The sequence below is a fragment of the Dipodomys spectabilis genome, unplaced genomic scaffold (genome assembly GCF_019054845.1).
Source record: "Dipodomys spectabilis isolate Male_0828 unplaced genomic scaffold, ASM1905484v1 ptg000140l, whole genome shotgun sequence".
Taxonomy (NCBI): domain Eukaryota; kingdom Metazoa; phylum Chordata; class Mammalia; order Rodentia; family Heteromyidae; genus Dipodomys; species Dipodomys spectabilis.
This window is the reverse complement of record NW_024870817.1, coordinates 38,128,687-38,147,370: the sequence shown is the minus strand read 5'-3', so window position 1 is coordinate 38,147,370 and position 18,684 is coordinate 38,128,687. Positions and strand designations below refer to the sequence as shown.

Sequence of the window (18,684 nt, the reverse complement as noted above, 5' to 3'; positions counted from 1 at the left end):
TCTTGTGTGTGTATGTACACATGTGCCTGTGTGCTGGTACTTAGTCATGGCCTCCAATTCTGAATTAACTTTTTTTTTTTTTGGGTCCGGTCGTGGGGCCTGAACTCTGGGCCTGGGCACTGTCCCTCAGCTCTTTAGCTCAAGGCTAGCGCTCTACCACTTGAGCCACAGCACCACTTCCAGCCTTTTTTTTTCTGCTGAGGATTCAAACCCAGGGCCTCATGTATGCAAGGCATGCGCTCTACCACTGAGCCACCTTCCCAGCCCCTGAATTAACTTCTTCACTCAACTCTGGTTCTATACTACTCAAGCCATGTACCACTCAAGCCACATCTCCACTTCCATCTTTTGCTTGCTAATTGTGGATAAATTTCTTTCTCGAATTTGTGCAATTGTTTTCCTGGGCTGGCTTTTAGCCTTGATCCTTAAATCTTAGCTTCCTGCATAGCTAGGGTTATGGGTGTGAACCACTAGCATCTGTTTTACATGGAATACCTTAAATTTTTTTTTCTTTTTTTTTGGTTTGTCGTGGAGCTTGAACTCTGGGCCTGGGCGCTGTCCCTCAGCTCTTGGCTAGCACTCTACCACTTGAGCCACAGCGCCACTTCCGGCTTTTTTCTTTTTTGCTTATGTGGTGCTGAGGAATCGAACCCAGGGCCTCATGCATGCAAGGCAAGCGCTCTACCACTGAGCCACCTTCCCAGCCCCCCATTGAATTCTTTTTTTGGGGGTCCGGTCGTGGAGCCTGAACTCTGGGTCTGGGCACTGTCCCACTGTCAGCTCTTCAGCTCAAGGCTAGCGCTCTACCACTTGAGCCACAGCACCACTTCCGGCTTTTTTTTTTCCTTTTTGCTTATGTGGTGCTGAGGAATCGAACCAAGGGCCTCAGGCATGCAAGGCAAGCACTCTACCACTGAGCCACCTTCCCAGCCCCCCCATTGAATTCTTAATAATACTATGTATTATAATATTGTACGTAACGTTTCATCGATAACTTATGCGAATAATGCTATATCTCACTGCTATCAATACTAATAGTATTACTATTAAATATTAATGCTAATATTAAAATTGTTATTAATACTAATACCTTACATAGGTAAGTAAATTAGGATTTTGGAGAGGCTGAAACTGGGAGAAAGTTACTTAGAATTGGAATCTTGACTGAATCTCTAAAGCACTCTAAATATACAGTTGTCCATCTCTGTTCTCCACACACTTTGCTTTTGTGGGTGTCTATGAGTTATAGTGATACCGGGAATGATCTTCACTCACCATAATAGGCAAGTGCTGTCTATTGAACAGTACCATAGTTTACTCTGAACCACAATACTGAAGTATCCCAACTTCCAGGGCCGGTGACTTGAACCCACGATCAGCGAAAGGAGTCATCAGCACTCAATCTGGCAGGAAGCCTTTTATTAGCCACATGGCATCTGTCTCCAGCTCTCAGAGCTTCAGAGAACAGCCCCTTTTGCTTTTCATGGGGGATTTTTATAGGAAGGGGTTTCATGTAGGTGGAAGCAAGCAAGCAAGGTTACAGAAGCATAACATATCCTTGAGTCACAAGAGCATGGGCAAAACAATCTTAGCATGACTGATACTATCAATACAAAAAGTCAAAACATAACCTTGGGTAGGGGTAGTCTATTTTAAATCTCAAAACATCGGAAACTCATTCCCATGGTTGGGGGTGCACTGAAATTTTCTTTACAGAAAAGATTTTTATTGTAAGCTCCTGGCTTGTTCAGCAGCTCAGTACAGCTGATGATAAGCCTCAAAGTTGTCAGTGGCCTTCAGCAAAGTTTGTGGTAAACTGCAAAGCTGTCAGCCTGTGAAGTTTGGGAGAGGAAGAAATTTTAGCAAAGATGGGAAGGGGCTGAGACTGACTGCTGGTCAGCATTAGACTGGTGTTTTTCTTTACAAGAGGTTTTGCCCTTTATCAATAATTTTTGTTCCCATGGATAACTTTCTTTTCTAAGGGAAAGAGGCTCAGGAGAGAGTGTAAGTTTCCTGCAGCAGGAGGGACTGAGGCTAGACAATAGAAGGAACTTTTCTGCCAGTGAATAGTAACTCATACACCTTGATTTTTTTTTTTTTTTTTTTTGGTGGGGATCATCACAAATGCCATACTTACACTGCCTCTGACTTAAAAGACTTGTTTTTGTTAGTATAAAGATGATTGGAGAGGGGTTGTAGTTAACAGAAGTCAGGTAAAAAGTGCATTTCTTTTTGTACAGTGTCACCTCTTCCCTTTGCCTCTGCTTTCTTATGGATATTACTTTACTAATTCTATTTGTGTGTGTGTGTGTGTGTGTGTGTGTGTGTATATATATATATATTTTTTTTTTTTTTTGCTGGTCATGGGTCTTGAACTCTTGGCCTGGGTGCTGTCCCTCAGCTCTTCAGCTCAAGGCTAGCACTCTACCACTTTAGCCACAGCACCACTTCTGGTTTTCTGGTGGTTTATTGGAGATAAGAGTCTCACAAACTTTCCTGTCCGGGCTGGCTTTGAACCGTGATCCGCAGATCTCAGCCTTCTGAATAGCTAGGATTACAGGTGTGGGTCACCAGTACCTGACTGGTTCTTTTTTCTTTAGTGCTAGTCCTTGTGCTTGAAGTCCAGGCCTGGGCGCTGTCCCTGAGCGGTTTTTCCCCCCTCAAGGCGAGGGTTCTACTACTTGTGCCTTTTTGGTTGTTGGTTAGAGGTAAGAATCTCATGCACTTTAATGCCAGGGCTGGCTTGGAACTGAGATCCTCAGATCTCAGCCACCTGAATAAACTAGGATTACAGGTGTGAGCCAGGGCACCAGCATCTGGTTTGTGTCAGAAGTTCTTAACATGAATTCTTTTGGATATATGGATGGGAAATGGGAGACTGATTTCTGAGAATTCATAGTTTTATGGCACTTTTATGTATATTGGTGTATTTTTTTTTTTGGTCGGTTGTGGGTCTTGAACTTTGGGCCTGGGCACTGTCCCTGTGCTCTTCAGCTCAAGGTGAGCGCTCTACCACTTGAGCCACGGTGCCACTTCTGGTTTTCTGGTGGTTAATTGGAGGTGAGTCTCAAGGACTTTCCTTTCCTTGCTGGCTTTGAACCTCAAATCTCAGATCTCATCCTCCTGAGTACCTACGATTACAGGCTTGTGCCACTGGCGCCCAGCTGAATGTTATTTTTTAAAAGGGTCTTCATGAAAAACAATGTAATAAAAAACTGATAAGAATTGGAGATTGTCGCTCAGTCTAGCATGTGCAAGGCTTAATTCCCCAAGATTACAAACTCCAGAAACTTTTATGTTACTTATTGTCTGTGGATTGGCAATCAGGAGTAGCTTTGCTGGTGTTCTTCCCTTCAGTCTTTCATAAAATTTCATCCCAGATGTTGGCTAAGGCTGTAATTATTTGAAACTTTGGGAATTAGAGGGTGACAGTTGAAGTTTCTATAGCAGGTGATTTGAGGAGAGAGAAATGGTTACAATGCCTTTTATAATCTAGTTTCAGAAGCCCCTTTTGTCAAATTCTGTCAGCTAGCTGCAAGCCATTCAATTTAGCTTGAAATCAAAACAAAGGGTTTTAGGCCAAACCTTGTATCCATGAATTTGTGAACATATTTTAAAAACCATGTAGGAGATGGTCCTTCACAACAAGTGGTTGTCCTCATGATTAGCTAGTTTTTAGGCCACAGGTGAGCTATTACATAGGCTTAAAATTTTTTTTTTTTTTAAATTGTTATTGTAAAGGTTATGTTCAGAGGGGTTACTGCAGTTACATGAGTCAGGTAATTAGTACCTTTCATTTTGGACAATGTCACCCCTTCCCTCCCTCTCTCCCAGTTTTTCCTTTTATCCCTACCCACAAGTTGTATAGTTAATTTTCAATATAGTGTCAATTCAGTATAGTGTCCATTGCTGCATTTGTTCGTCCTTTGTACATAGGTTTTTTTTTGGAGGGGGGGGCAGGTTTGGTGCTTGAACTCATGGCCAAGGTACTACCCTGAGCTTCTTTTTGCTCAAGGTTAGTACTCTACCACTTGAGCCACAGTGCCATTTCCAGCTTTTTCCTTTTATTTAGTGCTGAGGTTGAACCAGGGCTTCATGCATGCTAGGCAATCACTCTACTAAAGATTCCCAGCTCCTGTACATAGGCTTTTGTATATAGATTCGGTGTGCTTTTTGGGGAGTAGATGTTAGAAACTTTAACCTTTGTAGCTGATAGCTGCTCTATGAGATCTGGAGGTAAGTTTTGTTTTTTGTTTTTTGGGTTTTTTTTTGGTAGTAGTACTAGAGATCCAATATAGCGTGCCTAGGGCTTAGAATAAGCTAGGCAAATGTTTTACTGCTGAGCTATTTCCTTAGCTTTGCTTTTTGCTTTCATTTTGCCTCCCCCCCTCCACCTTGGGACTATGCTTCTTTCTTTTTGCAATAGGGCTATTTCCTAATGTAAGTTTGATGGCCTTTATGACATTTTTGATGGTTCTGTATATTTAAAGGTATGTTATTTTGTGCAAGTGTCTGTATCTGAATTGTTTTATCTAAGATCAGAGATTAATATCGTTTATTGTTCAGCATATTAAAAGACATGTCATAATTGGTAGAAGCGTCAGTCAATTCAAAAATAACCCAAAACAGAATGCAGTCATTGCATGGATCTTGTTTTTTGATTCAGTCTGCTGTTCTTTTGATTGGAAAATTGTCCATTAATGTTTAGGGTTATTATAGAGATATGCCATTTTAAAGCATATAGTTTATTTTTATTTTTTTGCTGGTCGTGGGGCCTGAACTCTGGGCCTGGGCTCTGTCCCTCAGCTCTTCAGCTGAGGGCTACTGCTCCACCACTTGAGCCACAGTGCCACTTCTGGCTTTTTCTGCTTATGTGGTGCTGTGGAATCGAACCCAGGGCCTCATGAATGCAAGGCAAGCATTCTACCACTGAGCCACCTTCCCAGCCCTAGCATATAGATTAGTAGCATGAAATAATTTACATTACTGTGTAGTTATCACTACTACTCATCACTAGGAATTTTTTTATCCTCCCAAGTTTAGACTTCAGTCATCCCTATTTTCCCTTCTACCTAGCTCCTGGCAATCGCCATTTGGAAAATGCTTTCTCCAGTGTAAGGGTTTAAGAAACTCGTTCCAAAATTAAGTATTTTTTTCTGTGTGTCTGTGTGTCTGTCTGTGTCTGTCTGTCCTGGGACTTGAACTAAGGGCCTTGGCACTTTCCCTGAGCTTGTTTGCTCAAGGCTAGTGGTCTACCATTTGAGCCACAGCTGTACTTCTGAATTTTTGGTGGTTAATTAGAGATAGGAGTCTCATAGACTTTCCTGTTTGCAATGGCTTCAAATGATGATTCTTAGGTTTCAGCCTTTTGAGTGGCTTGGATTAACAGGTGTCAGCCACCAGTGACTGCCTTATGACCTAATTTTTGCTTTATCAAATAGTTCCTTACAAGGTTATCGTTAGAATGAGGCAAAATTTGAAAGCAAAATGCCATGAAATTGTAGAGTAATAAAAATATTAATAGTCTTATAGCTGGCTAATAGATGGTAGTAGTTGATGACCAAGTGATCAGCTAAGAGGTAAATTAGGGAACATAGCTAAATGTGAAATGAAGGTGGGACACAAATGAGCAGAAGCCAGATATATTTAGATTTTATTTTATGACACAGAATTGTTAACGTAATACATTCTTAAATTTTTGTATAGTCAGATATGGCAGCACTGCTTTTAAAGGTATCTTTACTTAAATCTTATATTTGAAGTTTGAATATGTAATGTGCAAAACTTCTTTTCCCAGCCTCATACTTCTCAAGTGTTTATTTTATTTATTTTTATTTATTTATTTATGTTGTCAGTTGTGGGGCTTGAACTCTAGGCCTGGGTGCTGTCCCTGAGTTCTTCAGCTCAAGGAGCGCACTCTACCACTTGAGCCACAGCACCACTTCTGTTTTTCTGGTGTTTAATTGAAGATAAGAGTCTCACGGACTTTCCTGCCCAGGCTGGCTTTGAACTTAGATCCTCAGATCTCAGCCTCCTGAATAGCTAGGATTACAGGTGTGAGCCATCAGCATCTGGCCTCTGAAGTGTTTGATGGTCCAACTTATCAAGCTAAAACACCTGGAAATCATCTTTGTATTCCTTCTTCCTCCATCTAACTTTTTTTTTGTCTGTCATGGGATTGAACTCTGGGTCTGGGTGCTGTCCTTGAGCTCTTCAGCTCAAGGCTAGCACTCTACCACTTTAGCCACAGCACCACTTCAGTTTTCTGGTGGTTAATTGGAGTGGAGGTAAGAGTCTCACAGACATTCCTGCCTTTGCTGGCTTTGAACTGTGATCCTCAGATCTTAGCTTCCTGAGTAGCTAGGATCACAAGTATGATTAAGATTATGGGCTCATAGGATAATTCTGTCTTAAGCTTTCTGAAGAATTGCCAGACTGTCTACAGTGGTTGCATCATTTAATTTTCATATCAATTACACAATGTTCTGGGTTTTGTTTGTTCGTTTTTTTTTTTTTTTGTCTGTCTTGGGGTTGAACTCAGGGTCTGGGTGCTGTTCCTGAGCTCTTTTGACTTCAAGGCTAACACTATCACCTTGAGCCACAGTGCCACTTCTGGTTTTCTGGTGGTTAATTGGATGTGGTTTTGATTTGCATTTTTCTAATGACTAATGATACTGAGTGTATTTTATGTGCCTACTGGTTACTTGTAAATATAAGAGAAATATCTAGTGAGATCTTTTGCTTATTTTTAAATGGGATTGTCTTTTAACGATGGTGTAAGAAGTTTTTAATACATTTTTTATGCCAGACCCTTATTAAATATGATACGCATGTATTTTCTATTCTTTCTGTTGTTTTCATCTCTTGTGTGTATCCCTCACTCCTTTTTGGAAAATAAACCCAATGCTTCACACATGCTAGGCAAGTATTACTAGGACTGAGCCACCAGTGCCCAGCCCGGCTGATAATGTTTTTGTTGTTGTTGTTGCCAGGCCTGGGGCTTGAACTCAGGGCCTGGACACTGTCCCTGAGCTTCTTTTTGCTCAAGGCCAGCACTCTACCACTTGAGTCACAATACCACTTACAGCTTTTTCTGTTTATTTGGTACTGAGGAATTGAACTCAGGGCTTCATGCATGCTAAACAAGCACTTTACCACTAAGCCACATTCTCAGCCCTGCCCTTAATGATGTTCCTTGCACAGAAGTTTTTATTGTTTACAAAATACAGTTCATACCTCCCCTCCCCCATTGTTCCTGATTTTGGTGTAAATATCTAAAAATGTCTTGATATATCCAGGGCCATATATTTTTCATCTTTGTGTTTGCTTCCAAGAATTTTATTTCAGCTTTTATGTTTAGATCTTGGTCGATTTTTTTCAGACACAAAACCATCATTTATTATAGTCATTATAGTTGTAGAAGTCATTTTTCCTTTTTGACATTTGTGGAATATCAAGTGACATTTAATACATGTACATTGTAGCGTAATGATCACATCAGGGCAATTAACATACCTATTATCTCAGATACTTACCAGTTCTTTGTGATAAGAACATTCAGAGTTGCAATTTTCTTTAAAGCTTGGTTAGTGTAACATCCACACAAGTCTACATTGATTTGATTACTCTGCTTATTAAAAGGCTGGTGTGGTAGTATATGCTTAGAATTTTAGCATTCTAGAGGCAGTGGGGGTGTGTGTGAATTTGAGTCGAGTCTGAAGCTGCATGGTGAGATTCTGTTGCAACTCCTTCCTCCCCTCCCCCCCAAATAATAAACAGACAAAAAATGGCTTAAGGTGCTGGTGGGATGGTAGCTTTTCAGGAGGCTGAGATTTGAAGCCAATCCCAGGCAGAAAAGTCCAAGAGATTGTCTGTAGTGCAAGTGGTAATCAGTTTTTACTTTTTGAAACAATCATCTGATAAAGAACCAGAAGGTCCATTCATTTTGTATGCTGTGCACTATGCCAGTCATTGGAACAGTTGAGTTTTGCAAGAGGAAAAGTTTATTTATGAGGTGGCCAAATTTGAGGACACAGGGAAATAACCCTCAAATCTGCTTCCCTGATGTAAGGTTTAAGGTACTTATGGGATAAAGAAACAGTGGTCTCAGATGTATGGAAAAGTGATTGGTGGTGTGTACATGTGTGATCAGACTTCATGGTTCTTCATTGGAGAAAGTATAGAAAGTGTTGGGTTTTAGTATGCTCTGAGGGTGGAGATTGTGGCTTTCTGATGTCAAGACACTTGTAGGCCCAAGTATAAGGTGAGTGATTTCAACTGGTTAGAGTTTCCTCCTGGTTCCTGAAAAACAGTTTATGCAACTGTTACTTTCCTTACTTGTATGTCAGAGAAATTACTACCTATAGAGCAATGTTAATGGGAGTGTATTCCTTAGTTATAAGGGGACCTTTAAAATAGATGGTAGAAGCAAATGCTAGAGGCTTTGTTTTCTGCTTGGTTTCATGGCCTTAATCACATTTCAAATTCCATTTGGGGTATGGGAAAACATATGTTGTAGATGATACTCTGTAGTTAATATTGTTTCACATCAGTAGACACTTTATTCTATTTGTTTGGTAAGTTTTATTTCTGGGTACTGGTGTTTTGTGCCTGTAATTCTAGCTATTGAGGAGGCTGAGATCTGAGGATTGAGGTTCTAAGCCATCCAGGGTAGGAAAGTCAGTGAGATACTTCCAATTATCTACGGAAAAGCAGTGTGGTGAGGTGTGGCTCAAGTGGTTGAGTGCTAGTCTTGAGCAAAAAAGCTTGGGAAGCATCAAGACCCTGAATTTAAGTGTCAGGACCAGCATCTCCCCCTAAAAAGCTTTATTGAAGTATACTTTACAAAAGAAACCTAACTTCTAAGTATACAACTAATAAACTTTGTAAAATGTCACCAAGCAAGATAATGCCTCATTGCCCCCTAAATTCCTTCTTCTGCAATCATTCTTCCTCTATAACTGTCCTTTTTACTTACTTTTTTTTTTTGGGGGGGGGGGGTCCGGTCATGGGGCCTGAACTCTGGGCCTGGGCGCTGTCCCTCAGCTCAAGGCTAGCACTCTACCACTTGAGCCACAGTGCCACTTCTGGCTTTTTTCTTTTTGCTTATGTGGTGCTGAGGAATCGAACCCAGGGCCTCAGGCATGCAAGGCAAGCGCTCTACCACTGAGCCACCTTCCCAGCCCCACTTTTTTTTTTTTTTTTTTGACAGTCGTGGGGCTTGAACTCTGGGCCTGGGTGCTGTCCTTGAGCTCTTCAGCTCAAGGTGAGAGTTTTCCCACTTAAGCCACAGTACCACTTCTAGTTTTGTGGTGGTTTATTGGAGATAAGATTGTCTCATGGGCTTTCCAAATGCCCAGGCTGACTTTGAAGATTCTCAGATCTCATCCTCCTCAATAGCTAGGATTATAGGTGTGAGCCACCAGTGCCCAGATACATTTTTTACCTTTTAGGTTTTTATTCTGTGAAAGACAAACTTACAAATTAAAAGATTTTAATTGACTTTATTCTAGCCTTAGGCAGCATATCTTTGTATAAAATAGGATAAATGTGATGATGGGTTGAGTATAAGTTGGCTTTATAAACAAAAGAATTGAAGAAATGGAAAGACAGATTGGTTGTTGCAAATTAATCGTACAAGGGGATAGTGAATTATGAGGGTGGGGTAGGGATTAAGGCAGAGGGAGATTGACTATCATGTTGATTTGGAACTGGTCTGTGGTAAACTTGGTGATTATATCTCTTTCCTGATTTTTCTAGGGGCCAGATAACAACTTAGCTTCAGTTTGGTAATGAGGAACTTGAGTGTGATTGATTTCATTTTGATTTTTAATCTTGTTGAGGCCTACTGTAAGAGCTTAATCCAAAGCCATGGTCTCCTGTGTAATTAGACTGTTATTACTTAACTTTTTTATTGTCAATATAAAGGTGATGGACAGAGGGGCTACAGTTACATAAATCAGGTAATGGGCACATTTCTTTTTGGACAGTGTCATCCTTTCCCTCTTTACTATTTTTGTGCCTGCCCTGGGACTTGAACTCAGGGCCGGCTCAAGGCTAGTGCTCTGCTTCCGTCTTTTTGGTAGTTAATTGGAGATGAGAGTTACAGACTCTACTGCCTGGGTTGGCTTAGAACTGCAGTCTTTAGATCTAAGCCTCCTGAGTAGGTAGGATTATAGCTGTGAGTCACCAGCACCTGGCATAATCAAAATATTATAAATGATATAAATCTTGAGCAGTAGGGTCATGTAATTTAAAAGAAGTATGGTAATTTTGATTAGGAGCTACAGGTCTAATTCCTTCCATTTTATGTGACAGGGACTTGCCATGAGGTGTTGAAGCCTTGTTTCATTGAGTCGGAGAGACTGGACCTAAATGGCGCAGCATGACTTTGCTCCAGCCTGGCTTAATTTTCCTACTCCACCATCATCAACAAAGGTATTCTTTTCTGCATCTGTCTTTCTGTCTGTCTCTCTTGCTCATGTTATATGTATATGTAACCAGAATGTGAAGGCTTTGGCTGGGAATGTGGCTCATTTGCAAAGCACTTGCCTATCATGCACAAAGCCAGTGTAGCAGGAGGACAAAAAAGCAAACAGTTTATTTCTAGAGTACCAAGTTATTTCATACTTAACTTACAGGTTTTATTAAAAAGTTTTCAGAATACTACTAACAAACTAGTCCATTTTCTTTCCAAGGTTGTCTTAGTTTAGTAGTCAAGGTTCCACACATCTTACCCTTTTTTTTTTTGGTCAGTCATGGGGCTTGAACTCTGTGCCATGGCGCTGTCCCTCATCTCTTCAGTTTCCACACATTTTAATTCAAACCAGTTAGCTACTTTGAACTTACATGTCAACTTTTTCCTGTTCTTTTCTTTACAGTTTATCTTTTAAAATCCTCCCTGACTTTGTTTGTTATTAATTGCTCTGTTAAGTAGTGAAATGTCTGTCTGTATATCTGTATCCAATCAGTCAACCAACCTACCTACCTACCTACCTACCTACCTACCTACCTATTCTGTCTGTTCTATTTTACCTGTTTTGTCTTTTCTATCTATTTGTGAGTACTGGGGATTGAACTCAGTACCTGGAGACTTTTTCTCACACCTAGTACTCTACCACTTGAGCCACACCTTACAGTCCTACACAGTATTCTTTATAAAGTTTTCTAAGTACTTTGCCAAATAACCTTTTGGGCATAATTGCATGAATGTTATTTAGAGTTAGTACTAGTTCATGCTACATTTATTTTAAATGTTACATTTATCCATAAAGGGAAAGTGAAATAATTGCCTTCCAGAGTTTAAAGGGCATGGGCTCCCTTGTCCAGGGATGTTTTCATTTTATCTGGGTTCTCTTTATCTTTTCCTGATCTTAGTAAAGCTGTCTGCCTCTTTGGTATCATAACCATCTGTTAGGTTCTATTAAATGCAGATTGATGTTATTTTCAACTATGCCCTAGGGTATAAATTGCCCCTTGTTCTGATCCAGTTTAATTGGAAATGGTATGGTTTTTGAGGCTTGTTTTGAGGTTTTAACCCAGTAAGGCTCTTCTTCAGTTTCTGGAATGTTTTCTGCTCTGAATGGCCTTATTGGTTTAGCTTATTACCTTTCACTGAGAGTAACCACCAGCCTCCATATATGTACATATGTATTTATTTCGATTTTGTTTTTACTTTTTTAATACCTGCTAAAATCCCAGTTGTTTCTTGGGATGCTTTTAGGCTTAAATGTACTCATCTGTGTTTCAAATAAAGCAGTTCCTTTGAGGAACAGTATATTAGGTAGCTGTACCATGGGGAGTTGGGGGCCTCATTATTCTAGGCCTAATAAACCTAAAATGGAACCTTCCTTTTGCAAGTGGGAATGGGCAGATGAAAGGAGTCTGATTTCTTGACTGCATTCATTGGGAACTTGACAATCTAAATTGTAGTTTGAAGTGATCAGATAGCCCAGATGCCAGATGGTAGACAACTATTTTCTTTTTTTTGGTCAGTTGTGGGGCTTGAACCTCAGAGTCTGAGTGCTGTAGTTTCTTTTACTTAAGGCTAGCTATACCACTTGAGCCACAGTGCCACTTGCGGCTTTTTCTGTGTATGTGGTACTGAGGAATTGAACCCAGGGCTTCATGCATACTAGGCAAGCACTCTACCACTAAGCCACCTTCCCAGTCGAGAATCATCTTTTTTGAGCCTTATCTTCAGTTGTACTTCAGATGTGAAGAGTAGGAAATTGTGTTTTTTGTTTGTTTATTTGTTTTTTTTTTTTTTTTGGTCATATGTCGGGCTTGAACTCTGGGCCTGGGCACTGTCCTTAGTTCTTGAGCTCAAGGCTAGCTCTTTGCCACCTGCAGTTGTCTGGTGGTTAATTGGAGATAAGAGTCTTACAGACTTTCCTGCTCTGCCCGGCTGGCTTTGAACTGTGATCCTCAGAGTAGCTAGGATTATAGGCCTGAGCCACTGGTTCCTGGCTGAGATTGTGGTTTTTATGTCATAAATTCCTGTAGTACTACTGGTGGAAACTATTAAAAAACAAACATTGTCTGTAGCTGGTGGCTCATACTTATAATCATAGCTACTTAGGAGGCTGAGATCTGAGGATCATGTTTCTTTTTTTTTGGTCCAGTTGTGGGGCCTGAAATCTGGGCCTGGGCGCTGTCCCTCAGCTCTTCAGCTCAAGGCTAGCGCTCAGCCACTTGGGCCACAGTGCCACTTCCGACTTCTTTTTTTCTTCTGCTTATGTGGTGCTGAGGAATCAAACCCAGGGCCTCAGGCATGCAAGGCAAGCGCTCTACCACTGAGCCACCTTCCCAGCCCTGAGGATCATGTTTCTAAGCCAGCCTAGCAAGGGACATCCATGAGACCCCTCTCTTCTCTTCAGCTAACTATAAAAACAAAAACATATAAGGTCTCCAAAATTTGTCTAAGGTTACATAGCATATGAAGAGACATTTACTCAATATATATGTGTATGATATATAGTAAGAATTTTTTATGATCATCTGTTTTACTTTTCCCTATTTTTTTTCTATCTTTGTAGATACATATTTTTCTGTAATAAGACTATATGACATTACTGCAATTTTAAGGATAAAATGAACTTCTCAGGTCTCACTTAGGAAACATTTCACTTATGAATAAAGATAGAGTACTTTATGCAAATATGTTTATAATATCTTCCACTGTTAAATGAAATTAAAATTAGCATCTATTATTAAGACATAGTAAGAAAGTTCTCCACATTGTTAGTATTGGTCTTTTTATGGGTAGTTTATGGGCTATTAATGATTCTTTTAAATCAGTAGTCTGACAGGTATGAGATACTTATCTATTTTGTTTTGATTGTGTTACAGTATTTTTCATTAGTTTGCCTTGTTAATGAACAAAGTTTTTGGGGAATTTTCAGTCTGTCTTCCCTAGCATTGCCTAGTGTACAGACATATAAAATAACTATAGATGGACATAGATAAAAAAGAGTAAATAGGGCTGGGATGTGACAAAGTGCTTGCCTAGCAAGTGCCGTATCCTGAGTTTGATTTCCCTGGTACCAAAAAAGAAAAGACAAAAAAAATACAGTTAAGAAAAAACCCAAACAAAAAGAATAAATAAATAGTCTCTTGGCTTGGGGGGAGGGGGGGGAGGAGTGGAGGAGCTATATTGGGGCTTAAACCTTCAGAGCCATGAATTTTCTCAACTTTTTTCTCTCAAATCTGGTGCTTTACCACTTGAGCGACACCGCCACTACTTGAACATTCTTAGCTAATGAAGAAAGTAGAAGGAACCCATATCATTAAGTATTTAAATTATATTTTTGATATGTAACATTTTACTACTTATGAGATTTTTTCCATAGTAATTTATATTTGAATTTAGTCAATCTATATTAAAGTAAATAGAAAGTAATTTCAATAAACATCATTTTATATGATCATATGCCCATAGCATAATTGAACCTTTGTCCATAGTGATCTCCTAAGAATATCCTTTCTTGGTTTCACTGTGTGAATGTCTAGAGTCCTGTATGATTTATCATGTCCAAGTGTTTTTTTTTTTTTTTTTGGGTCCGGTCGTGGGGCCTGAACTCTGGGCCTGGGCGCTGTCTCTCAGCTCTTCAGCTCAAGGCTAGCGCTCTACCACTTGAGCCACAGCGCCACTTCTGGCTTTTTTCTTTTTGCTTATGTGGTGCTGAGGAATCGAACCCAGGGCTTCAGGCATGCAAGTCAAGCACTCTACCACTGAGCCACCTTCCCAGCCCCCCAAGTGTATTTTTTTGTCTTTACCATCCAGTGTGTTCACATGTAGATTTATAGGCACTTTCTAATTACAACAAATAAGGGAAAACTCATACCAATCTATGTTTCTTTGGGTCTGGTTTACTTTGCTTATAATGTAATTTTTTCCAAGTCTTTCCATTTTCTTATGAATGGTACAGTATTCTTTTTGATGGAAGCATAGAATTCCACTGTGTGTGTGTGCGTGTGCGCGCGTGTATGTATTTTGTATGTGTACACCACATTTTCTTGATTCATTTGTCTGCTGAGAAACATCTGTGTTGATTACATATCTTGACTATGGTAAACAATGCTGCAGTGAACATGGTTGTAGCTTTAGAAATGGAAACAGGAGATTTTATGTTGCTTTTGCTTTTTAAAATTTTCAAATTTATTTTTCTCCTTTGTCACTGTTTTTGATTTCTGTACTTCTTTTTTTTTGTTGGTCGTGGGGCTTGAACAGTGGGCCTGGACTGTCCCTGTGCTCTTTGGCTCAAGGTGAGCGCTCTGCCGCTTGAGCCACAGCTCCACTTCTGGTTTTCTAGTGTTTTTTTTTTTTTCCTGGAGATAAGAGTCATTGCCATCCTCAGATCTCAGCCTCCTGAATAGTTAGGATTACAGGCGTGAGCCACTGGCGCCCGGTTTTCTGTACGTTTTGTATGTAAGTTTATCTCTTTTGGGGAGGATAAGGGCGAGCACAGAAATGGTAGGACAAAGGGTGAACAAATGTAGCAGTGTTACTCAGAAGACACTATGTTGAAAATGAACTATACAACTTGTGGGAGAGGGGTGAGGAGGGAAAAACTGTGAGAAAAACAAGGGAAGGAGACAGTGTTCAAAAAGTACTCATTACCTGATTTATATAAACTGTATATCATCTTTACAATTAAAAAAAAGGGGGGGGGGGAGATAACTACAAATATGTTCTACAGAATGATTAAATTTTTTAAAAAAAGCAATTTTGATGTACTTTGGTTTTCTAGACCATAGGTAAAAAACAGTCTAGAAAACACAGTACTTACAGTAGATTATTTGCCTTGTGCAAAAAGGAAAAAAAGGTGCAAAAGGAAAATTTTTTCTCTGTTCTGTCAATAAAAAAAAATTGTGGTACTCTACCACTAGGCTATATTCCTTGCCCCCTTAATTAAATTCAGTTTTTTTTTTTTTTGGTCGGATATGGGGCCTGAACTCGGCCTCGGCACTGTCCCTCAGCTCTTCAGCTTAAGGCTAGCACTCTACCACTTGAGCCATAGCATCACTTCTGGCTTTTTCTGCTTATGTGGTATTGAGGAATCGAACCCAGGGCCTCATGCATGCAAGGAAAGCACTCTACCACTGAGCCCCTAAACTCAGTTCTTTAATTGTTATTATCAAGGTATGTACAGAAGGATTGCAATTTCATAAGCAATTTTCTAATGTATATCAGCTGTACCTGTTATCATATAGTTCAGTCTGATATCATTTACCTGGTTTCAGGAATTGAGAGTTAATTCATATAAGACTCCTTCCACCACAGATGCCAGTGCTAAGTATTTCTCACTTGTGCTTTCTTTCTTTCTTTCTTTTTTTTTTTTTTTCTCACTATGTCGCCCAGGCAAGCTTTGAACTACCCCTACCTCTAAATGTTGGGATTGAGGCTACAACCTATGCTCTTTCACTAGGACATACATTATTCTAACTAGCTACAAACCAGTGAACATGAGCATCTTTTATTTGCTAAGACAGCTCACAGAATTTAGAGAAACACGAACTTTGCTAGTTATTATAAAGGATATAGATGGATAGAGTGAATTATTAGCAGGGAGTTCATAGTTTCCTGTGGTTGATTAGGGGTTCTACCTCAATTTACCTTATTAGTATGAACTCCAACATGAACTTTTAAGTGAAAAAAGATAATCTTACCACTATGGAATTTTTCCAGAAGTTTTAGGAGCTCCATGATCTGTAATCTGGGATTGAGAACAAATATATTCCATATAATATACAATGTCAAAACAGACTAATTCTTGTGAGTTGTTTTCTACAGTGCTGCTTATTTGGAATTACTCTAAAGGTGCCATATTTTATCTAGACTAATAACATCATTTATTGTAAGATGTCCTCTTGTATGTTTAACCATGGAAGAAAAAAAACAAGATTTTTTTTTTTTTTTTTTGGGTCCGGTCATGGGGCCTGAACTCTGGGCCTGGGCGCTGTCCCTCAGCTCTTCAGCTCAAGGCTAGCGTTCTACCACTTGAGCCATAGCGCCACTTCCGGCTTTTTTCATTTTGCTTATGTGGTGCTGAGGAATCGAACCCTTGGGGGTACTGGGGATGGAACCTAGGATGTTGTACTTGCTAGGCATGTGCTTTGCCACTGAGCTATATTTCAACCCAACACTGTTAATGTGCTTGCATCTTGTTAAGTAATCTTGATTTTAGAGATGATAGAAAAAATTGTCTTATAGTAATTTAATACTTTGGACTTAATTGGAAACGACTAATAGCTTAGTATCTGTATTCTACTTTTTTGTCTGTAATAGAGAGAAACCAAGAGAGTGTAATGATTTGTTTGGTTATTAATTAAGCTTTTATCATGCTGAGGCATTCAAAAAGCAGCTATTACTAGAAAAATTTTAGCTTGAAATTTTGTTTGTCCCAAAAAAGGATTTCTCAATTGGTATAAATTTGGCCAATAATATGTTGAAAAAGATGAAGTAATTATTCTAGTCAGAATTGTAGATAGAGTTTAAATTGTAGATAGATTTTAACGTTTATCTAAGTCCACTTTCTATAGGATTATTTGGAAGCTTAGCAGACTTAATTGTTTTCACATAGCTAATTAATATGAACCTGGACTAGAATCCAAGAGTGCACATGCTATTGGCTTGTTCTTTCCATAGGGCCCATTCTAGGATTCCGTAAAATAATTTAAAAAAAAAAATCCCATTTCAAGACTATATAAAGGGTTTGAAGTTGTCGGAAATAGAGACCCTATATTCTAATTAAGCTACCAAGATCACTTTTTGTTACTAATTTTCCTCCCATTTCCCCATTATGTAGTCTCTAGAATTTGTTTTTTGGTATTGTTTTTTTAACCCCAGAATGATTTTTTTCCCCTCCCAGGCCACTTCAGAGCATGTGGGTTTCTTGCTTTCCTTTTGTTTTTTGCTTTTGTAATGCTATCTGAAACGTATAAGACTTACTTTCTTAATTTGTTCTTTTCTTTTTTTGATGACTATATTCTTTGCCTTATATATGGTGTACTCACATGCACATCTTTGGGAGGGTGGGTGGAAGGCACAGAATCAGAGGAAAAGGGTGAAAAAGTGCAGTAGTGGAGTGAACTGGCTGTACTGGACATTGATGAAAGTGAACTATGCAACTTATGGGTTTAGATGGGAGGGAGGGAATGGGAGAAAAGGAACAGATGACACTACACAAAATGAAATTGTACTTATTTAACTGACATATGTAAAGATAACCCTGTTGAATATCATTCTAAAACAACAAAATAAATTAGTAAAAAAAGTCATTTTTTTTCTTTTTTTTTTAGTTGTTTAGGGGGCTTGAACTCTGGGTCTAGGCGCTGTCTCTCAGCTCTTCAGGTCAAGGCTAGTGCTCTACCACTTGAGCCATAGGGCCACTTGTGGCTTTCTGGTGGTTTATTGGAGATAAGAGACTCAGGGACTTTCCTGCCTGGGCTGGCTTTGAAATGTGATCCTCAGATCTCAGCCTCCTGAGTAGCTAGATTACATGCATGAACCACCAACTCCTAGCCTTATTTCAATTTTTGAAGGATCCTATGATATAATGCTCATCACTAAAAGTCATTGGCATCTGGAAAGTGGACTTGAATACCTTTAAAAACAACCATTTAATAATTTTTGGTGTTTTTAAAAATTGATTTTCATTTATTTTTAACTATTATAAAGGTAATGTACAGAGCAGTTGCAATTATATGTCAGGTATAGAGTAGATTTCTTTTTGTACAATGTTACCCCTTCCCTTACTCCCAGTTTAGAAAAAAAACCTTTTCAATAATAATATATGAAAAATAGTAAGTACTATGAACTAGAGAATTCAAGAGTAAATAATATATTTTTTATTCAAGAAAAGATTAGTATGTCTTCATTTTAATATTAACCTGGGGTTAAGGCTGATAATTGTTAATGTGTATTGAAATCCTTAATGCTAGGGGTAATAAGTTTGACAAGAAATGTACTTAGAGCCGGGTGCCAGTGACTAACACCTGTAATTCTAGCTATTTAAGGGGCTGAGATCTGAGGATCACGGTTCAAAGCCAGCCTGGCAGCAAAGTCTGAGAAACTCATATCTCCAATAAACCACTCAGAAAACTGGAAGTGGCACTGTGGCTCAATTGGTAGAGCGCTAGCCTTGAGCTGAAGAGCTGAGGGACAGCGCCCAGGCCCAGAGT

The 18,684-nt window shown here is 39.3% G+C and overlaps 1 protein-coding gene across 3 annotated transcripts in view; it reads left to right on the top strand.

Annotated features, from left to right (window-relative positions):
* Positions 1 to 18,684, top strand: part of Gpbp1 (GC-rich promoter binding protein 1) — a 57,531-nt gene that overhangs the window by 6,436 nt on the left and 32,411 nt on the right. For all 3 annotated transcript variants that reach the window (XM_042690744.1, XM_042690742.1, XM_042690743.1), the window contains exon 3: positions 10,318 to 10,437. In XM_042690744.1, coding sequence (XP_042546678.1) covers positions 10,375 to 10,437 — 63 coding nt within the window. In that variant the 5' untranslated portion in view covers positions 10,318 to 10,374. The remainder of the gene's footprint in view (positions 1 to 10,317; positions 10,438 to 18,684) is intronic.